This window comes from Rhinopithecus roxellana, chromosome 17 (assembly GCF_007565055.1).
Source record: "Rhinopithecus roxellana isolate Shanxi Qingling chromosome 17, ASM756505v1, whole genome shotgun sequence".
Taxonomy (NCBI): Eukaryota; Metazoa; Chordata; class Mammalia; order Primates; family Cercopithecidae; genus Rhinopithecus; species Rhinopithecus roxellana.
In genome coordinates, this window is record NC_044565.1 from 75,320,964 (window position 1) to 75,344,702 (window position 23,739).

General features: G+C 40.8%; 1 protein-coding gene across 12 annotated transcripts in view; it reads left to right on the forward strand.

Moving 5' to 3' along the window:
* Positions 1–23,739, forward strand: part of LTBP1 (latent transforming growth factor beta binding protein 1) — a 444,191-nt gene that overhangs the window by 324,975 nt on the left and 95,477 nt on the right. For all 12 annotated transcript variants that reach the window (XM_030921070.1, XM_030921073.1, XM_030921071.1 and 9 more), the window contains 3 exons: positions 8,782–8,904; positions 16,106–16,228; positions 17,176–17,298. In XM_030921070.1, the coding sequence (XP_030776930.1) occupies positions 8,782–8,904; positions 16,106–16,228; positions 17,176–17,298 (369 nt within the window). The remainder of the gene's footprint in view (positions 1–8,781; positions 8,905–16,105; positions 16,229–17,175; positions 17,299–23,739) is intronic.

Consider the following 23,739-nt stretch of genomic DNA (forward strand, 5'->3'; position numbering starts at 1 on the left):
GCGTGGTAGCATGCACCTATAGTCCCAGCTACTCAAGAGGCTGAGGCAGGAGAATCACTTGAACCTGGGAGGCAGAGGTTGCAGTGAGCTGAGATCGCACCACTGCACTCCAGCATGGTGACAGAGCAAGACTCCATCTCAAAAAAAAAAAAAAAAGAGTAAATAAAAAAAAGTTTCTACCTTCATTTTAGTTATACTCTGGTGCTTACATTGTGCTTACAAATAAACACAAGCAAGTACAATAGATGGGGTGTCAGATGTGATGCATGACATGAAGGAAGGTAGAGAAAAAGATTCGGAGTCTTTAGAGATCCCATGGTGGTCAGGATAGTCAAATACTAAGTTATTAACATGCTGTTCCTGGCTAGTCATTTGTTTTGTCTCTAACCGTTACCTGTGATTATATCCTCTTAGTTCTGATATTTTATTATATATTGGTGAAATTTTTTGCCCCAATTTTTAATGACAATTCTCTGTGATAACATTAAAGACTCTTTAAAAATTTCCTGTAATCACACCATTTTGGTGAAAAATCCTACATATGGCATTTGTTAGTTGCCATCTGTAGAGATGATGTCTATCTCACAGGGCTGCGGTGTGTTCCATAAATCTTAGTATCTTTTTTTCTACAACTCTCCTCTCACTGAGTACCTGTTTTTACATTGTTATAATCAAACATGTACAATGTTTTATATAACATTTCTTAAATTTGGCATTATGCTTATAATTTTTTTTCTAAACTCGTCTATCTTCATGTTGATTTGCCTCTCTTTCTATTGAATGACTTCATTAAGCTTTACTATTCAACCTCTATATTCTGCAGGGATTTTATACCAGTTAGACTTTCTGCTTCTTTCACAGACTAAATGATGAACTTGGTGAACCATTAATGGCCTCTTTGTATTCATGCCATGTAAGCTGGATCTTACTGATTGATGTTTCTCTTGATTTATAAATTAGAGCAGAAATTGTTTTGGGCAGAAATAGACAAAATGTTAGCAGGTGTTGTCTGAGGGACTACATTTTTTCCCTAGTGTTTAGCTCAGGTCATATAATCCCTCATCCTCAATAGTTTATTATACCCTTCAAATATCTATCATTTCAGACTCTACCTAACACACATCATCCCTAATGCTTTTTGGCAACTCTTGTTGGCTCTTCTGTTAATGTAGCTTCTTCTTTCAAGTCGTGGATTTCATTCTTCTCTTGAGAGTCACGTTCGTCCTTCAGCACTGTATTCCTTGGACCTGACATTCAGCCTGGAGTTTCTGCCCACGCGATCCCCACCTTTAATGACTATTTTATCACTCTGAGTTCTGGCCAGTTCCAAATGGCTGTTTCAACCAGGTCCTTTCTTAAGGGAAGCCAGCCTGTCAGGTACTCAATTTACAGGTTCTTCTTGACTTGTGGAGAGCTGGCCTGTTTCAAACCCGATGAGAGCCATCCCCCAAGGAAACTCTCTAATATTTAATTATTTAAAGATACATTTGATATTGCTAATGTAGAGATCTTAGTTCCCTGAATTTAGACAGAGTTTGGGCTGCATGACCTCTCTGAAGCTTAGTTTTATTATCTGTAAAATGGGGTTGAAATACTTACTTTTTAAGGTTTATTGCCAGAATGAAATAAGCAATATGAAGCACTTAGTAGGCATCTGACAGACACATAGTGGAACCCTGACCATGCTGCAACCCTTCTTCCCCCAACTATTACTCTCCTCTGTACTGCTCTCAAACATAAGAGGTGCAGTAATAACTGATACTTGGTAAAGTAAATTATCACATTCTTTTTTTTTTTTTTTTGAAATGGAGTCTTTTTCTTGTCGCCCAGGCTGGAGTGCAATGGCGTGATCTCAGCTCACTGCAGCCTCCGCCTCCAGGGTTCAAGTGATTCTCCTGCTTCAACCTCCCAAGTAGCTGGGATTACAGGTGCCTACCATCACGCTTGGCTAATTTTTGTATTTTTAGTAGAGATGAGGTTTCACCATGTTGGTCAGGCTAGCCTCGAACTCCTGACCTCAGGAGATCCACCCACCTCAGCGTCCCAAAGTGTTCAGATTACAGGCGTAAGCCACCGTGTCCGGGTCACATTCTTCTATATAACTATATTCTCTTTGGCTTTTTGGAGCTCATGTCATGTAGTTTTTTAATTCTTCCTATGTCATTGGAGCATTCTCTTTTTTTTTTTTTTTTTTGAGACAGAGTCTCCCTCTGTCGCCCAGGCTGGAGTGCAATGGCATGATCTCAGCTCACTGCAGCCTCCGCTTCCCGGGTTCAAGTGATTCTCCTGCCTCAGCCTCCTGAGTAGCTGGAATTACAGGCACGTGCCATCACGCCTAGCTAATTTTTGTATTTTTAGTAGAGACGGGGTTTCACCATGTTGATCAGGCTGTTCTTGAACTCCTGACCTCGTGATCCACCCGCCTTGGCCTCCCAAAGTGCTGGGATTACAGGTGTGAGCCACCGCTCCTGGCCTTTTGGAGCATTCTCTTATGAATGTAAATAATTTTGTGGTTTCTGTTTGATATCTCCCATCCAAATACTAACTGGACCCACCCTGCCTAGCTTCCAAGGTCAGACTAGATCGGGCACGTTCAGGGTCATGTCTGTCGACTCCTTCCAGCTTCTTAGTGTTCTTACTTAGTTGGAATATACTTCTTGGAAGCCATGATACTTCTCTGTAGGGTCATTAGTGATTCATAACAAGTGTTTAGGCATCTATAATAATGCTGCTGTTTCCATTCCTGTACTTTATTGTCTCTGCTCACCTTCACAAGGCAGAATATGCCACCTATTGGATATATGCAGCTAGCTTTTTGGGGGGTTATTATTTGTAGTTCAGTTTGTGATAGATCTTGTGACCTGGTAACACAAATTTCTAAGATTTTGCCAGTGTAATCTTTCTTTTTTAATCTCTGATTAAGTTGAGAATGACTTTCTGACTCCCATTTAAGCTCTCTGAATGTGGGTCTTGGTTATTTGAAGAATTTAGTATAATTCAATCTGCTTGGCAACTGATAACTACAGTCTTAACCAAGACCTGGCACAGAGAACTTGAAGAATAAACTTGGACAGAAAACATGGAGAACTCATTGTTCTAGAAGTTCTTTTCACACTAGGATTTATTTTCAGATTTGAAGATTCAGTGTTAACTTTCATGGCTTATATGAATATTCATAGACTAAGCTGAAATTGAAGACTTGATACAGCAGGTATTTGTTTTATAGAAGATTGCAACTGAGTACAGCATGTACCTTTTTCATATTTCATGTGCAAACATTAGCCTTATCCCTAAATTATTATATGCTAAAGGATGCTTCTGATCAATCACTGAGCTATTTATTGAGCTGTTGTCTACATATCTATATGCCAGAGAAGATTTGCGATTATAAAAATAACAACAAAAAACAAACTTTTGAAACCAGGGAGCATGGTTTGTAGGAACATTAATTATTATAACAAAATCCTTCTCATTATATAGTTTATGAAGGTTTTGACATGATGGCATCATTTGATCCTCACGGTAGTCATCTCTGTAGTACAAGTGTGAAATTGGAAGTAAGCCCAAACAAGTGAATGGGCTTACTAAAGGTTATAGGTAATAAATATCAGAACCAGGATGTGATCCTCGATCTTTTATCTCTAAATCCAGTGTTTTGTGCTGTACAATGTCTCATGTACCCTTCGTGTACACATAAGAAAACTAAAGAACAAAACAATATAACAAAGACAATAAGGAAAATAAAAGAGCATAGAAAGGAGAAAGCCACATGGGCTGGAATCATCCCTTGGAAGCAGCAATAACAATGGCTCGGGGATTCTAGAGTTTGAGATGGCAAGTCTGCACCATACGTAGCGGCAGTTGAGTTCTGCTGAAAGATAAAATGTTCTTTGGAAAGGTGAGGTAGGGAGCCAATAATATGGTGGGATTAGTGATTGGAGTTTTCTGAGATCATCCTTGGCTCTTTATGTAGGATGTACACAGCATTCATTGGTTCTTCTCCAGTTCTGAAAAGCAGTGATGATTCTTTGAGGATTATGTAACAAATGTTTGTCAGCAGCTCTGCTGCTACTACCACATATTTTAACTTCATCAAAATTGACAGAGGGGGTGTGAGATTCTGAGGATCTCCTATACCTCAAGTGCAGTTGAGGTGGTTTCATCACACTGACCGGACCAACATCTGTCTCTCATTTTGCCGTGCTCGCTTTTCTGCCAAATATGTTCTCCCATCTTCTTTAGTATAAAAGATTATGTGTGAAGAATAGTTGAGGAATCGCTGGAGTAATGGACACGTTTGGGGTAGGGGGTAATCCTGTGTTTTCATGTAGCTATAGTGCTAGAATAAGATGCTTTATCCCTATCTCAAGTGGTTCTCACTCTCTGAAGCCTGCATTGGTGATTAAGGAACAAACTGAGTTTGGATAGCCTTAGAGAAATAATTGGCTATGTTGACATATTCATCTCTTTGAAAGTACAGAAAGTAATACAGGTAAATTATTGCTCTGGGACAAATTCTAGCCAACCCCAAACAGCTGCTACATGAAATGTAAGTGAGCACAGGCTGGAGAGAACATGACTGGGTGACATCTGAATACCCTCTGTACATGGTGTGTTATGCCCACCAGGGAGGGGCTTGAGACAGTTTGGTATGTTCCCAGGATATGAGGAAGGGAAATTTTTAAAAGTTTCTTCACCTAGATGAATTACACCCCAAGGCAATGAGACGATGAGCCAGGTGGGATTACTGGCCAGCTGGGAGTCATCTCTGTGAAATTGTGGAGAATTGACAGTTACCAGAGGATGCGGAGAGAGTAATGTTATCATTTCCCCCCAGAAAGAAAAGAAGCTGGAGGCCGGGCGCGGTGGCTCACACCTGTAATCCCAGCACTTTGGGAGGCCGAGGTGGGCAGATCACAAGGTCAGGAGATCGAGACCATCCGGCTAACACGGTGAAACCCCCCTCTCTAGTAAAAATACAAAAAATTAGCCGGGTGTGGTAGCGGGCACCTGTAGTCCTAGCTACTCAGGAGGCTGAGGCAGGAGAATGGCGTGCACACAGGAGGTGGAGCTTGCAGCGAGCCAAGATGGTGCCACTGCACTCCAGCCTGAGCGACATAGCGAGACTCTATCTCAAAAAAAAAAAAAAAAAATTTGGGTGTGGAGACAGGGGCTTGCTGTAGTGGCCAGACTGGTCTCAAACTCTTGTCCTCAAGCAGTCCTCCCACCTCAGCCTCCTGAGTTTCTAGGATTACAGGCAAGAGCCACCACACCTGGCTAGAACCAATTTTTCTATCAACACTATTTTTTATGATGTTTCCTAACAGATAAAGCACAAAGGCCTGTTGAACTCGTATATGCGCTGGAAGAATTTGGGTAATATGAATATTCTGTAAGACCGTATCTTAGAGTAAGACAAATTTTGAGCTCCACCTTGAAAACCAGAGGCATAATCACCTCCCTCTGCTGCGGGGATAAGGCAACCATGGGGTGGGTGGCGGGATGGGTAAGGACCACCCGCTTCCTTCATAACCCATTTTGTGTTGCTATAACAGAACACCTTGAGACTAGGTCATTTATGAAGAAGAGAGATTTATTTGTTTAGCCCATGGTTCTGGAGACTGGCAAATTCAAGATCAGTTGGCCACTTCTGGTGAGGGCCTTATACTGCATCTTAATATGCTCACAAAGTGGGAGGTGAAGCAAGCGCATGCAAAGAGAGCAAAACACAGAGGCAACCTCACTTTATAACAATCCACTCTCTTGGGAACGATTTCATTCCCACAAGAACTAATCCGGTCTTGAGAGAAAGACATTCATCTATCTTAATGAACTAATCACCCCTTAAAAGCACCACTTCCCTATGCCGCCACCTTGACAACCAAGCCTCAACATGAGTTTCAGCAGGGACAAACCATTTTCAAAGCATAGCACTTCTTATGGCATTGATGGGAGATCTTCCAAGGGTTGGAGGCTAGAACGGCGGGGGCCAAGCCTTCTGCTGTCATTACACCCAGGGCCGCACAGGTTTGTGTCCTGGACTAAACTGAAGAACACTGAAAGCCATTGAAGGTTTTTAAGTGGAGGAGCCAACACCATGTATCAGATTTGTATTTTAGAAAAAGGTTTATTCTGTCTGCAAGCTGGATAATGGATGAGAGAAGCCAAGTCTTAGAAAAACAAATTAAAAGACTATGGCAGTAACTCAGGTGAGAAAGAATGAAAGTAGGTGATTTGAGAGAGATTTGAAAGGCAGATTGGTATTCCTGGGCAATAAACAATGAGAGGAAAGAGGGAGAGTAAAAGTAAGGACTCTAGAAGGTGTAACTCCCAGGTTTCTGACTTGAGCATTTGAGTAGATAATGGTACTAGATATTGGTATGGAAAATAACATAAAGAAAAGGCAGGGGAGGGGTCAGTTTTGGCCATAAAGACTCAGAGGTACCTGGAGGACATCAAGGTGATGTCCAGTACACTGACCAGCTGGATGCATGGTTCGGCAGTTTAGGAGAGAAATCGGGGCTAACGACACAATGCTGAATTAATTTTACACCATTTGCATCCTCCAGGTGGTTTTATGTGTGGCTGCTCTCTGGAGACCTTCCTTCTTTGTAGAGATTCTTCAGTGATATTTTACTGTCTTGCTGTTTTTTCAGGAGCATAGTTTCATTAAGATCATGTACTTTCCATTCAAATTGTTCTATCTACGGTGATTGGCTTGACAGAATTCTGGTTCCATGCAATTATGTCTATAATAAGTAAAAGAAAGAATAAACACATCAGGCTACCCTAGATATTTCAAGGCATTCTGCTTCATCATTAATCATGAGTAGCCTAGAAAAATAGAAGTTTTATAAGTGTCTCCTAAATGGTAATCTGCACTGTCTGTTGATTTACTTTACCTAGAGAAAGTATGGTCTTAGAAATTGATTTTGCTGTTACATTCTACAGCCTTATAAATCACTTTCCCTGGTGCATGAATAATTAAAGAGAGCAATCCATACATTTCTGAACTTGCTAACATTTTTGAAACAAAACCAGATACTAAACATGACATTTTCCTGTTGCTGTCTGGAATTGCTATGCCTGGTGTCTAGGCTCATTCCCATTATTTACTTTGGCTCCAATACTTGGCTGCTTCTTTCAAGTTGTTTGCCTTCAGTGTTTACAGAAGTGGATTCCCACAACCAAGGAAAGGGTGGTTAATGAGTCAGTCTGGAAGTGCTATTTTTGTTGTCGTGGACTAGAGTCAGTTCACCATAATTAGTGATATTTTGTGAAAGCAACACAGAGCACCTAGGCGGTGCCATTTCCTTGGCTCTTCTCAATATGCGCAGGGAACACACCCAGGTGCACACTCACAGATATGTTTGCCATGTTTTAGTACAACTCCATTTCTGCATTCCATTGTAAGAAAGAATCCAGTCTTAATGCAATGCAAATGCATGCAATCTAGACTCTGGATTGCTGAAGATTAGGTTTGTATTGTCAGTGTGCTTGTGACTGCCTTAACAGGGTAGAAAACTTTACTGCTTTCGTGGTGTAGTAAGCACTGAAAAGTGAAACGGATGCTGTCACGTGTCTTTTCCTCCTCATTTGCCTGCCTTATGTTTAAGATGCTTTGATTATGTTATAGACCCCTATAAGATTAAGCCTAAATTGTGACGTTGTATGTGTAGTTTTAGCATTTTGTGATTCAAGTTTTTCCTCTTTAAGTTTTTGCTTGTTGATACCTCCCTAGTGTCTGTCACTGTGACATACAGTGGACCTACCCAGGCCCATTCAAATGGAGCACAGAACTTACATATTTATTTTTGAAAAATAGTTATATATAGTAGGAACTTAATATTTTTTTAATGAAATAAATTTTAGATTTTCAGTATAAATGCTGTGTTAGCAAATAATAAAAACAAACCCCAACTCATGCATTCTCTCTTTCTTTAACTGTTTCTATCACTAGATTTAACTTTGCCTGTGACAGAAACTTACAGTCAGGTTAAAAGGATAGGCTTGGGTTCAAATCTTAGAATCACCCTTTCTATGTGGTCTTGGGCTGGTTACTGAACTTCTCTAAGCTTCAGTTCCTTCCTCCATAAAATGGTTGGCCCATATGGATTCTGTTCAAGTTCAATGAGATGGTGTATGTAAAGCTTTTAATGCCCACATGTAGCAAGTGCTTGATAAAGATTAGGTGCTATTATTATCTACCTCTTCAGCCTGTACCCTACCTTCAGACTGCCCAGTCGGCTTGTATTTGTCCCTTAGCTTACTTGGTTTTTATCATATGAATTCACTGCCATTTTAGAGCTTTTTATTAGACTTTTTCACCTTTCTGTTAAAACTTCCCTGTGATTTCTCTGGGTCATGAGTCATATCTTTTGCTTTTGTGAACTCTCCCATCCTACTGAATTCATCAGTTTCCAAAATAGACCTCAACCCATCTTTGGTTCTTTGGAAAATTCTTTCTTGTAGAGACATTGCGCTAAATCTCCCCTCTCTTCCTTCCTCCCGGCTACAACAAGCCGTCTTTACTTCTTGAATTTACTCATAGAGCGTATTTGGTTCTGAGTTACTTTCAGAAGGTAAGTTAAAGTATAGAACCGTCATCCATTTAGCTCACAAGAAGCTGCTTTTTCTCCTTCGGGCTAATTTGAAAGTTTATCTTTAAGAATCTGCCTGGTCTTCTGAAGGTCTACTGTTTCCATTTCTAACCAAATTTAACTTTATCCATGTTTTCTTTTTCTTCTTTTTTGTTCTTTCCATTACGCAACATTCTTCAAGATGTGGACGAGTGCCTGGAACCAAACGTCTGCACAAATGGTGATTGTTCCAACCTTGAAGGCTCCTACATGTGTTCATGCCACAAAGGCTATACCCGGACTCCGGACCACAAGCACTGTAAAGGTAAATACTGCCATCAAGTTTCCCATTTTTATTTAAACTTCATTTAAAGATAGATTAGCGCAATTAGCCTTAGAAAAAGGAACCCTGCTACCTGTGTTTATTTTGACCAAGCGACTCAGAGCACATATTGGTTGGCTTGGCTGAAAGTGGCTCCTGGCTGTGGTTAAATACAGAACATATCTATTTACATGAAGGGAAACAATGTATTTTTGCAGAGTGTCTGTAAGCCACAGATCTGTTCATCTGAATTTTTTTTCTCATTATAAAAGCAATACACACAGTTGCACAACTCTGTGAATATATTAAAAACCACTGAATTGTACATTTTAAACAGAATTGTATAGCATGTGAATTATTTCTGAATAAAGTTGATATTAAAGAAACCAATATATACTCATTTGAGAAAATTTAGCAAATACAGAGAGAGAAAGAGTAAGAATCTCACATAATCTCATTAATGAATATTCGTATTTCATGGATATTGTAAAAAAAGATGTTCTATGTAGAATTTTATATCTTGCTTTTTGCCACTTAATAGTATACCTCCCATAAGCATTTTACATTCCATTCATAACTTTTTTTCAAATGTTATTTTTAGAGGCTGTACAATATTCTAGTATGTTGCCATATCACAATTTTCAACTTCTCATTAGTGAGCAAAACTGGTACAGGTCTCTCTCTCTCTTCTTTTTTTTTTTTTTTTTTTTTTTGAGCTAAAGTCTCACTCTGTTGCCCAGGCTGGAGTGCAGTGCAGTGGTGCCATCTTGGCTCACTGCAACCTCCACCTCCCAAGTTCAAGTGATTCTCCTGCCTCAGCCTCCCGAGTAGCTGGGATTACAGGCACCCACCACCACGCCTGACTAATTTTTGTTTATTTGTTTGTTTCTTTGTTTTTGGTGTTTTTTTGAGACGCAGTCTTGCTCTCTCCCCCAGGCTGGAGTGCTGTGGCGTGATCTTGACTCACTACAATCTCCGCCTCCTGAGTTCTAGCGATTCTCCTGCCTCAGCCTCCTGAGTAGCTGGGATTACAGGTGCCTCCCACCATGCCCAGCTAATTTTTGTATTTTTAGTAGAGACGGGGTTTCACCATGTTAGGTAGGCTGGTCTTGAATACCTGACCTCAGGTGATCTGCCCACCTCGGCCTCCCAAATTGCTGAGATTACAGGCGTGAGCCACTGCACCCAGCCAGGTCTCTTTTGAAGATAAACTTTTGTCTGAACTTTAGAATTATTTCTTTATTCATAAAAGTGGAATTATGGTTATTGGGTAAAATGTTCTGTTTTTGTTTTTTTTTTATACAGAGTCTCACTCTGTCACCCAGGCTGGAGTACAGTGGAGCAATCTTGGCTCACTGCAACCTCCACCTCCCAGGTTCAAGCGATTCTCCTGCCTCAGCCTCCCGAGTAGCTGGGACTACAGGCTCCCGCCATCATGCCTGGCTAATTTTTGTATTTTTAGTAGAGACGAGGTTTCACCATATTGTCCAGGCTGGTCTCGAACTCCTGACCTTGTGATCTGCCCGCGTCAGCCTCCCAAAGTGCTGGGATTACAGGCGTGAGCCACCACGCCCAGCAAAAATGTTCTGAATTTTTTTACTCTTTGGTTTTGTTTTTGTTTTTATAATTGGCATATAATAATTGTCCATATTGTACATATTTATAGGGTACAGAGTGATATTTTGATACATATATTGTATCATGGTCTTTTTACAATTTTTACAGGAGAACATTCTCATTTCAAATATATATTTATTTTAATTCTAAAAAGGTTTAATATTTGTTTTATATGCTCATTCCCTTTAGCAATTCTCTGAACACTTCTAATTTTTAAACATTTATTTTATATACTTATTTAACATTTATATTTCTTTTTAAAATTTCCATTAATATCATTTCTCATTTGTCAGGCTTTTTATTTTTTGAATCAATGTATATGAACTCTTTTATATGTAATACATATATAAATGTATGTACACATGGCCGGGCTTAGCACTTTGGGAGGCCCAAGGCAGGTGGATCACCTGAAGTCAGGAGTTCGAGACCAGCTTGGCCAACATGGTGAAACTCTGTCTCTACTAAAAATACAAAAATTAGCCGGGCTTGGTGGCATGCGCCTGTAATCCCAGCTACTCAGGAGACTGAGGAACAAGAATCACTTGAACCCAAGAAGCAGAGGTTGCAGTGAGCTGAGATCATGCCACTGTACTCCATCCTGAGTGACAGAGCAAGACTCAAAATAGAGTCTCAATGATAATAATAAATGTATGTACGTTACATATACATTTTTGGTGGTACACTCTTGTAATTTCGCTAAGTCTTTCCTAATTTTTCTTTTTAAGATTTTTAAAAATTTTTTTCATATGGTCAAATCTGTGGATTTTTTTCTTTTCTGCTTACTTTTACATCTAAAAGTATGTTCTAGCAAAGGGCAAAAGAGAAAATAAGTAAAAATGTTCTTCTTAAGTGTCTTGATGTAAGTGAAGGATCTAGGGTGATAATTAATTTCTCACTATGGTAGACACCCTGGTATCTTGTAAGAATTGAGGCCTCTTCCACTGGCAGTAGGGAACGTGCAGGCATCTGAATTCGATGCCTTGCTCCCATAATATAGCAGAGCAGCAGTGGATCTTGGCCACTCCTAGTGGAACATCTAACGTAGGCACACCTCCATTTCTCCTGGTCCCTTCTCTTTTGGCTCACATTCACAGTTTCCTACTGACTTCTTAAGCCAGGCATCTCCTCAGACCAAATTAAATATGAGAAGCATCTGAAAGGTATTGTTTCTTCCCCCATACACTGGATCAGGGGTGAATGAGGATCTCAAGCCTTAGGAGTCAGGGTTCATCTTTGATTGCTATATCTAGTTTATTTTCATATCCTGCCATTTTATCTTCTTTCATCCTAATCGGCCTAATTTTTTTCATCTGCTTGTTGATAAAAACTCTTGTAATCTGCCCTCCTCCTTCATATTCCAAACTTAGTTGTCACAGTCGCATTCTTCAGCTAGCATTCTCTGACCCATCCAAATCAATGTCACAACTGCCCTGTGAAGATTCTGTGCTGATTTGGACCCAAGTACTTGTTTAAGATTATCCTGCCCTTCATATTCATCTTCTTCCTCACTGCTTACCTGATGTGGCTCTTCCAGTGGTTCATGGTATGACCTTGGGTGAATAATCTCAGGTTTCCAGACATTGTGTCATCCCTAAAATTAGAGAATCAGACTTTCTAATGGGACGCTCAAAGTAGGCACATGTTGAATGAATGACTCATTACCACTGTCTTGCTCTCGGCCATTGCCATCCCAGCTGAGCCTGGGAAAGATTGGTTGGGGAGACAAGACAACTAATGGCTATCTAATATCCAGGATTATATTATATATTAAAGTCTAGTATTTAGTTTTTTTTTAAGGCAGTATATCAGATCCTAGTCCTGATGCGTAGAAGCTGTGTGAGCTTGGATAAGTTATGGTATCTTACTTCACTAAGCCTTACTTTTCTCATCTACAAATAAAAGGGAACAATAATGGTACCTGTTAGAGTTGATATGAGGATTGCATGAAGTAATATAGGGATAGAGATCACGTAGAGAGAATGAATTAATGCAGGAGCAGAGCATGACGTGGCGGTGGTGGTGTTTGCTAAATTAGAGGCATAAACAAAGTTTTGTTAAAACCAAAAAGTGTGTGGCTAACTCTGCTTGTGTGCTTCTGGGAAAGCTTCACAAAGGTATTGCTATTTGAACTTGGTCTTGAAGTATTGAATACAAAGGGGAGTAAAAGTTGGCAGGCAGAGGAAGCAGCACATGCCAAAGCTTAGAGGTGAGAAAGGGCTATTACTTCCACTTGGCATTTAACCTTGCCCTCTACTGCCATTACAGCCTGGAATGCATTAACTCATTCTTCCCACTTGATCTCTGTCCCTGTATTATTTCATGCAATCCTCATATCAGCTCTAGGAGGAAGCATTATTGCTCCCCCCGCTCCCTTTTTTTTTTTTTTTTTTTTTTTTTTTTTTTAGCAGATGAGAAAGCTCACACAGCTTCTACATGTCACAGCTAGGATCTGATATACTGCCTTATTTATTGAGATGGAGTCTCGCTGTGTCGCCCAGGCTGGAATGCAATGGCGCAATCTCAGCTCACTGCAACCGCTGCCTCCCAGGTTCAGGTGATTCTCCTGCTTCAGCCTCCCAGGTTACTGGGACTACAGGCACGTGCCACCACACCTGGCTAATATTTGTACTTTTAGTAGAGATGGGGTTTCACTATGTTAGCCAGGGTAGTCTCCTGACCTTGTGATCCGCCCGCTTCAGCCTCCCAAAATGCTGGGATTATGAGCATGAGCCACCATGCCCGGCCCTGTCACTAACCTCGAGACTTTATTTGGATTTCACAAGTTTTTCCAATCACGTCCTCTTTCTGTTCCAGGATCCAGTCCGGGATACTACATTGCATTTACTTGTCTTGTCTCCCTAATGAATCTTTCCCTAGTTTTCGTGATCTTATCTGTCCTAAAGAGTATAGGCCAGAATCCTGTAGCTTTTCCCCACTCTGGATCCGTCTGATGTTTTTCTCATGATTAAACTGGGGTCATGGGTTTTTGGGAAGAAGAACACAGGGTTGAAAGGCTCTGATCATCACATAATGTCAGGTGTACATTCACATGTCAGGGGTGTGTGATATTCTTGGCACAAAAGAAAGAAGACATTTGTCTGGCATGCGTATTTTATTAGAAAGCTTTCTTTTGGCTCAGAAATGTTATCCCTCATTAGAAAATAAAAATATTTTTATCCCTAGAATCAATCTATCTTTGTTCCCTTTGGTCATTTTAAAGACCCAAAGATCACCTTGTTCAAGATAACTGTGTTGCCTCAAGTTATTCCAAGTGTATGTGTCATTACTTGTCATGAATTACTCCTGACATTCTTAGCAACATAAATGAGTCAGTTATGTAAGATGTCTGGCATACCCTGACAGTCCTTGGAATGGAGGGGCTATCTCTGCTGCAGACATCTTCACATGGGACTGCGTAATTTGTTGTCTTCTATGAGAAAGTCAAAAAGAGTCCAAAGCACTAAAAATGTTGTCAGATGTTATGTGAGAGATCCAGCCAGCTACAAGAGCTATTGTTGGTCTTCAGTTCGTGGACTGACATCCCAAGTATTTTATAGAATGTGCTAAAAGAAAATAGTGACGTAGGCTGATCTTTGCTGGCAACCATTCCTACAGCTAAGAGTGTCTGAAAGGTATAAAATAATCTTTAAAATGAAAGTTACCTTGTTTAATTTCTCTATGGACAGGCAATATTGGCAGCCAGGAATTATTTATAAGTAAAAGAGACCAATAATACAATTGGTAAAACAAAAGTTTTTAGTCAACTAAAGTAATTGCTCTGAAATATTAAAGAAAATAAGAAACAAATTTTTGAACTCCGATTACATTAATACTTTGTGTGAGCCCTATTTCAGGAAACTGTTTCAATATTTCAATAGCAATTTCAACTATTTCAGGAAGGGATAACCTGATACCTTGCTTATATCTGGATAAATTTAAAAAGTTAATGCCCCATTAGAGGTTAAGAAATGAAACTTTGCAGCCAGGCGTAGTGGCTAATGCCTGTAATCCCAACACTTTGGGAGACTGAGGCAGGCAGATCACAAGGTCAAGAGATCAAGACCATCCTGGCCAACATGGCGAAACCCTGTCTCCACTAAAAAGACAAAAATTAGCTGGGCGCAGTGACTCACGCCTGTAATCCCATCACTTTGGGAGAATGAGGCAGGTGGATCATGAGGTCAAGAGATCAAGACTATCCTGGTCAACAATGGTGAAACTCCCTCTCTACTAAAAATACAAAAATGAACTGGGCAGGAGGCTGAGGCAGGAGAATCGCTTGAATCTGGGAGGCAAAGGTTGCAGTGAGCCGAGATAGCACCACTGCACTCACTCCAGCTTGGTGACAGAGTGAGACTCCGTCTCAAAAAAAAAAAAAAGAAATGAAACTTTGCTCAGGGTAAACAGGTAATTGTCAATAATACTTGAGTGAAAGGCCTATACAGTTAATTGAGTTTTCCTGACAAACACTTTTAGATGCATTTTAAGTAAGAAAATTGGAAGAAAACAACAGTCATACGTTGATCTATAGGACATTATTTTTTTTAAATCCCCCCCCCTTTTTTTTTATTACTCTATTACTCCTTTTAGATTAGGGCTCCTTTTTCCCCCTGTGAGTAGAGGGCTTATGTGTTTTATATCTATTCCCTTCGGTAATCTTCACAACAAACCTGTCATGTAGGTGATGAAGATTGGTTGTACCTATCATGTTTTAATAATCATAGACTCTTACAAGTTGGCTAGCCGTTCAGCAGAACATTCTGAGGTTGTATTTGCACTGACAAGGCAAGACAGCATTATCTGCTTAGGTCAGACCAATATAATGGCCAAACAAAAACATCTGGAAAACTCTACTCTTACCAGACGTGTTCAAATTATTGATGAAGCCAGTCCTTTACTTCAGTTGTGTAACTTCGCATACATGACATTTTCTAGGACACTTATTAAGAATTATATTCTTTCTCAGTTAGTGGTTTTATCTTCAGTCAAAGCATGTTTAAAAATCCTCACTTATCACTTTCTCCTTTGGTATTCAGCAGTCATCATAATACTACCATTTCTCTTGGCTTTCCTTGTTACTTTGAAAATGAGCCAGAGTTCTTTATACAACTATTTGGCCTCATAGTTCAACTTCTAGATAAAGTAGAACTATCTGTTTCCTTCCGTAACTGCTTATGTTTTTGGTTGTGCTTTTCAAATTCCTAGTAGAGTTTTACTTCTGACTTCTTTCATGAAACTAAACAGGTCTACAAATTGTCTAAGCGTCGTTATATTGCATCAGGTTCTGCCTACTGTTTGCAACTCTAAAATATTTCATGTTGTATTCCAAGACATTGACGGTGAGGAGTATGATTATTATAAGTAGCTTACTGATTTATTGTCTATTTGTAGTTACTTCTATTCTATAGTTCAGTATACTGAGGTTGATACAACAGCATAGGTGTTGTGATACATACTAAAGTGTGTAGTGCCAGATATAAGTACTACTATTATTTTTGTAACACTAACCCCAGAATGCATTGCAGGGAGCACTGCATTCTCCTGGGTAGTCTCTTTTTCAGAAAAATTGCCATTGTTGTGTTTGCAGATATCGATGAATGTCAGCAAGGGAATCTATGCGTAAACGGGCAGTGCAAAAATACCGAGGGCTCCTTCAGGTGCACCTGTGGGCAGGGGTACCAGCTGTCGGCAGCTAAAGACCAGTGTGAAGGTAAGAGTGTAGTAACATGAACTACTGAAACTTCACCTTAAAGCACCTGATCTGAAAAAATGTACCCTCAATCAAATGAGGGTACCTTTTAAAAATTACCTAGATAATTGCATTATAGTGCCAGAAAGCCAGGGTCTTAAACATAAGTTAGGAAAGTCAATAAAACAAGATGGAAGACCATTAAATTTGAAAACCTATGGCATTAGCTATCAATGGCTAGGCATTAGTATTAGGAAGAAAGATTATTGCTCTCTGTGTAATTCTTTACTGCAGAAGGTAATTTCCATTTAAACACGTAAATTAATTTAAAGGTTTTATATGCTTGGATTTCAGCAATTAGAAAGTCATTATTTCGAGCTGCTTTATGCTGTGGAATGTTAATAACCTTAATTTTTTGTATTTAGTGTTGAAAAATTTTTGCCTTTTAAAAAATCGTTAAAGAAGACTTCTTAGTGAAAATAATGTTCCCCTTAGAGATAAAGTTTGCAAAATATGTTCTGTTCTTACAGGTGATAGTGAGGATTCTGGATTTGCTGGGGTTGACCTTAGACTTTTTAAATAAATATTTCATTGAATTTCACACAGAAATACTTCACTTCCCAATAAGTACATGCTTCCTGAACTTGAAGATATTTTGATCTCACCTGTGTCAACCACAAATGTCCAGAGTTCTTGAGAGGAAACACCATTTCTTATTTAAGAACAGAATCCACACTGTATAAGGCCAATTGTTTTATAAAGAAGCAATATCCATGTCTTCATGTATACTCTGAATATTCGATAAGCAAAAAAGTCTCCTGAGATAGTATTACAAAAAGGACAATATATGATGGTCATTACTTGTATCAACACTGTCTTTCTAGAATTTACACTGATCCAATTGAGACTGATTGAAAATGTTTTTGAAGCACCACTTCTACAGTTTCTTTGTATTCTCTTGCTCATAGACATTGATGAATGCCAGCACCGTCATCTCTGTGCTCATGGGCAGTGCAGGAACACTGAGGGCTCTTTTCAGTGTGTGTGTGACCAGGGTTACAGAGCATCCGGGCTTGGAGACCACTGTGAAGGTAAGAATTGCTCCTGATTTCAGAATCATAAAATGCCCAGATTGGAGGGAAATCTGGGCATCTTCTCAGCCTTGATCCTTTGAGCCCAATCTCTTTATTTCGTAGTGAAGACATTAGGTCCCTGCACAGTGTCTTCCCCGGGGCCACACAAATAATTCAAAGAAGGGAGTAGAGTCCAGATTTTCTTTGCACTGCTTGGAGCTGTCTTTTAGACTTGTGCCAGCCAAAGGTATAAAAGAATCAGTTTAACTTTACCTGCTATAGATGGTTCATCCTGGGTGCATAGTTGAACTGTAACACCTTATTTATGCAGAACCAATTTCCAAATGTTTCAAATAAGTAAATACAACTTCAGTTTCCAGGTAATTAGAAGGTTTTTCAGAGCCAAACGTCAATTCAGTTTTTGGCTTTTTGCATAAAATATTTCTGAAAGATATCCCACGTGTCGAGCATCGTGCAGTCATCAACCACTTCCACTACTTGTTTGGCTAAGAAGCTCTCTGCAGTGGTTGGATGCCTGAACCAGGCCTGCTTATGGAGAGGGGAATATGTTCTCCCAGTGGACTTCTTTTTCACTTTTACCACCAGTCTGTCCCTTGTGACCTTGCTCTGTGTTCATTGTCTGCCTAAGTAACAAGCTTTTCCCCAGCCCACCTGGGGCTTCGCTGCATTTAGAGCCTGTCAGTTGTGAAACCAGAAATAGGAGTGTTGGCAGGGTTGTGTCTCCCATGCAGGGTCTGAGTTTTTGAAGGAGGGTCTGAACCCCACCTTTGAGAGAAGTGGATGAGCCTGTTGGTGAATGGTTTCATGACACGTATTTCAGCAGCCCCAAATCGTTTTTCACTACCAGTCCAGTTGATTGGGAAAGATCCATTGTCGTTTACAGCATCTGCATTCCTGACCAGAGAACTTGGCACAAGCAGTCACAAGTGGCTGAGTCCCCATATCCTCCTGCTGCTGGGAGTGTAAAATGAGCCAACCCTCGGGAAGGTGATTTTGGCAGTGTTTTAAAGGCCTTAAAGTGTATACTGTTAATGAATCAGTAAATCAACTTCTAAGATTTTATCCTAAGGTGATCATGTTCCTCAAAGAGTTAATAACACCAATGAAAAGTTGTAATCAATATACCTATTGGGGCCGGACATGGTGGCTCACGCCTGTAATCCCAGCTCTTTGGGAGGCCGAGGTGGGCGGATCACCTGACGTCAGGACTTAAAGACCAGCCTGGCCAACATGCTGAAACCCCATCTCTACTAAAAAAAACACAAATATTAGCTGGGTGTGGTGGCACGCACCTGTAGTCCCCGCTACTCAGGAGGCCGAGGCAAGAGAATTGCTTGAACCCGGGAGGCGGAGGTTGCAGTGAGCCGAGATCGCACCACTGCACTCCAGCGTGGTGACAGAGTGAGACTCTGTCTCAAAAAAAAAAGAAAGAAAGAAAAGAAAATTAGCCAGGCATGATATGGGCGCCTATAATCCCAACTACTTGGGAAGCTGAGGCAGGAGAGTGGCCTGAACCAGGGAGGCGGAAGTTGCAGAGAGCTGAGATAACACCACTGCACCAGCCTGGGTGTGACAGAGCGAGACTGTCTCAAAAAAATAATACACACACACACACACACACATATATATATATACACACACACACACAGACTCCTGTTGAGAAATAGGTCAGATAAGTGATAATATAAGATATGACTATGTATGAAAAAGTTGTGTTTTGGGAACTCTCTAATATGTGGGTAAACAATAATGATTCAAGGTAGTGGCATCCCAAGGTGGGAGGGTCGGTCATGTTGGAGGGAGCCATTTATGGAAGAATCTATTCTAGAACTAAATAACTGGTAAGGTATATGCTACGGCAGTGGTCCCCAACTTTTTTGGCACCAGGGAACAGTTTCGTGGAAGACAGTTTCCTGGATGGGGTGAGGGGGTAGCTTCAGGATGAAACCGTCCCACCTCAGCTCGTCAGGCATCAATTAGATTCTCATGAGGAGCATGCAGCCTAGATCCCTCACATGCACAGTTCACAAGAGGGTTCACCCTCCTGTAAGAATCGAATGCAGCTGCTGATCTGTCAGGAGGTGGAGCTCGGGTGGTAATTCTCCCTCCTTGCTGCTCACCTCCTGCAGTGCAGCCCGGTTCCTAACAGGCCACGGACCCGTACCAGTCCATGGCCCAGGGATTGAGGACCCCTGTGCTAGGGCACTGAAAACATAAACTGACCATCCGCATCTCTTCTGTCCTGATTCCTGGCCGAGCCAAGAAGGAACTGCACCGCTGATTAAGTCTTGTGTAACTCATGTTCGTTGGAGGGCATGTTCCTCTGCTTTGCCTCTTTTAATGTGTAAGCATCTTAACAGAAGTTTAAGGTTTTTATTCCAAAAACATCCATTTCATGAAAAGTCACACAAAAAATTTTAGCAAACTTGTTCTTCATTATTAATGTATATAAGATATGATTATGTTCCATAAGAAAGCTTCTTTTAGAATATATAATCAGGCCCTTTTCTTTTAAAGCCAGGACTAGTTTCCCTAGTATAATGGGTTATAAATAGGACTGGAGTCCATCCAACTAATTTAGAGCTCCCTTTGAAACTATGTTAGCACTTCAGCCTGCTAATTCCCAGCTAGCAATGTTTCTGACCCTCCCCAGTGATATTTAGCCATAATTAACTAGGTTGTGACCGTTCACATGCCTCTCACAGCTGTGCAAGGAAGAGTCATCTTTCTTGTTGGCTTTTATATTTACATGTGTAATCTTCCCCTAATAGCTCTGGCAAAGACCTTGTTTTCTGACGGTATTGTCCTGTCATCCTGCTGGCCTCCTCGTAGCGTCAGAATCCCAAGTGTTGTGCCTGCTTCTGTGCGCTACTGACTCCGGCATGCTTGGTAGCCACTCATTCTGTGATAATGAGGGTGCCTCAGTTGTCCTCATTCTTAGTGGTCTTGAGCATCTCAGCTTTCAAAGGCGCTGCCTGTGACTCGTTCCCTCCAAGCACAGTCTTGAATCTCGTGTCTACCTTAACTTTTCCTCACTAAGGTTGCTCCCTTCAGTCCCTTACAAAGCTGAGAAGATGACTCATTACTTACGATGTCTTTCCCTTTCCCTCTGTGCCCTTTGCTCTTGGTCATTTATTTGTGGACAAAATTTTAAAAAGGTGGAAAGGTGGGATAGTATTTCTTTCTGGTATTTCTTTCCAAATCAGAGTCATTCATACATTCACTTATGTATTCGTTCAAATACTTATTTAGTGTGGAACTTGTGCCGGGCACTGTTCTAGGCATAGTGCAATAAACCAAACAGAAATTCCTTCCCTTGTGTAGTTTACATTGTAGTGTGGGAGATAACAAAAAAATACAATAAACGGCCGGGCGCGGTGGCACATGCCAGTAATCCCAGCACTTTGGGAATTCCGAGGTGGGTGGATCAGGAGGTCTGGAGATCGAGACCATCCTAGCCAACATGGTGAAACCCCGTCTCTACTAAAAACAAAAATAAAAATAAAAAAATAAAAATTAGCTGGGCGTGGTGGCGCACGCCTGTAGTCCCAGCTACTCAGGAGGCTGAGGCAGAAGAATCGATTCACTTGAACCCAGGAGGCGGAGGTTGCAATGAGCCAAGATCGCACCATTGCACTCCAGCCTGGGCAACAGAGTGAGACTCTGTCTCAAAATATTTATGTATGATAAATAAGTAAAATATATAGTTTGTTAAATGGCAATACATTTTACAGAAAAAATAGAGTGGGGTATATGGGGAGTGTTGAGGGAGGGTGGTGATTTTAAATAAAGAGGCAAGTAGAGGCCTCCCTGGGATGATAACATTTAATCATTTATGGGTAGAGCATTCAGTTCAGAGGAATAGCAGGTGCGGATGCCCGAGGAACCAGCCGTGTGGAGACATGAGGGGCACCACATGGGCACTTTCCATTTTCGATGCCCAAGATGAATATTCAAAGGAAGATATCTGAAAGGCAATTGGATCTATGCATTTGGAATTTAGGGGTGAGTTCTAGGCCATGAAATTGATTGGGAATGAGTATAGCTAGAAGAGAGATAAATCCCGGGCCCTCCAACATTCAGAAGTGAGGAAATGGGTAAGAACCAGCAAAGGAGATTGAGGGAAAAGTGGCAAGTGACGAAGGAGAAAACCCAGAATCCAAGAGAAGAAAGTGTTTCAAGGAGGAGGGAGTGATGAATTGTGTCAAATGTTATTGCTAGGTAACAGAAGGACCAAAAGTTAACCATGGGATTTTTAGCAAGCTGGAAGTAGTTGGTGACATCAGCAAGCTCAGTCTTGGTAGAAAGATGACAGTGATTCACTGTTCCTGCCCTTAAAACCTGTTACTGTACTTCTAGGAAAAATATATCTTTTCACACTACCTCAGGTGGTGGTATGAAACAGTACCTTACTGGGCCCTCTTAATGTTCAGCCTTTTCATTGCTTTGAAGACAGATAAAGGCTTTGCAAAAAAAAAAAAAATTAAACTAAACCTAACCCTAACATATGTTCAGCTTTCTAATGTATATAATTATTTATAAACACTTAATGCTCTTTTCCCTCACATTCATTTTTTGTCTTAGATTTTGGAAAATAAATGAGAATCAAATTACTTTAAAGTAGCATGAACAGAGCCGGGCATGGTGGCTCACGCCTGTAATCCCAGCACTTTGGGAGGCCAAGGCGGATGGATCATGAGGTTAAGGGATCGAGACCGTTCTGGCCAACGTGGTGAAACACCATCTCTACTAAAAATACAAAAATTAGTTGGGCGTGGTGGCGGGTGCCTGTAGTCCCAGCTACTTGCGAGGCTGAGGCAGGAGAATTGCTTGAACCCGGGAGGCGGAGGTTGCAGTGAGCCGAGATACACTGCTGCACTCTAGCCTGGCAACAGAGCGAGACTCCATCTCCAAAACAAAAGAAAAAAAAACTGATTGTCTACTTTTCACCCATTAAAATAGTTGTAGAGCTATCAGAGTAAATGTGGAACAATCGGAGTTCTCATACATTTCCTGTGGGAATGTAATTGCCACAGCCATTTTAGGTAACAGTTGTTCAAAACTTAAATATAACCCTATTCCATGACTCATGCATCCTTTTCCTGGGTATTTACTCAAAAAAGGTAAAAGCATATGTTTACACAAAGACTTACGATTCTAGAAATGTTTATAGAAACCTTATTCACAATGGCCCAAATGGAAGCAACCCAAAATGCTCATCAAAAGGTGAATGAGTAAACAGATTATGGTGCATTCATTCAATGGAATTCTGCCCAGCAATAAAGACAGAGAACTATTGATACACACAACAACATGGGTGAATCTCAAAACTATTATGCCGAGAGGAAGAAGCCCCCAAGCACAAAAGGAGTGAGAGGGAATGTGTTGGGGATGGAAATGCCTATTCCTTGATTGGGATGGTGGTCACAAGGATGTGTATACATTTGTGAACACTCATTAAGCTGGCCAGGCGCAGTGGCCCAAGCCTGTAATTCCAGCACTTTGGGAGGCTGAGGCGGGCGGATCATGAGGTCAGGAGATCGAGACCATCCTGGCTAACACGGCGAAACCCCGTCTCTACTAAAAATACAAAAACATTAGCCAGGTGTGGTGGCGGGTGCCTGTAGTCTCAGCTGCTCGGGAGGCTGAGGCAGGAAAACAGTGTGAACCCGGGAGGCGGAGCTTGCAGTGAGCTGAGATCACGCCATTGCACTCCAGCCTGGGCGACAGAGTGAGACTCCGTCTCAAAAAAAAAAAAAAAAAAAAAAAAAAAAACTCATTGAGCTGACTCTTAAGCAGATGAATTTATTTTATATACATTATACTTCAGTAAAGTTAGAAAAACGCATTAAAGAAAAAGTTGAGAACCTGCCTTAGTTGAGACAAATTCACATCACCTGTGTTTCATGTTTTAGGGTCAGTACCTGGAAGCATTTTCATTCTGGGTGAACGGTCATTATAATAACTTGTTTTTATTTGATAGAAAGAAGTGATAAGGCACTCTCTTATTTCTCTTTGGTTTGCCCTGTGAATAGGACAGAAGCCAGTGAATTGGTTGATTGGATTCTAGGAGAAAAATGAAATTCGGTATCACCGTACTTGAACCAGACAGCCGGGCGTATTAGACAGATGGCAACAGTCTCCATATTCACTTCTTCCTGGAATCGCTCATATTTTGGCAGCAATTATAATTATTTGCAAGAAACGCCATAAAATGCCAAATTCTGAGAAAACAAAGAAGGTTTTGTTCCTTAGCTTTCTTCATTGCTAGTAACTTAAATCCTCACAGACACAACAGAAGAGGGGCTCATGGACTACATTAGGAATAATGAGCTTTGACTAGGGGTAAACATGGTAATCAGCAGCCCTTGAGAAAGATCTGCCTGCGTTCATGCGGTGAAGGGGGGTCATTAATTGTCTTTCATTCTCACAGTCAAA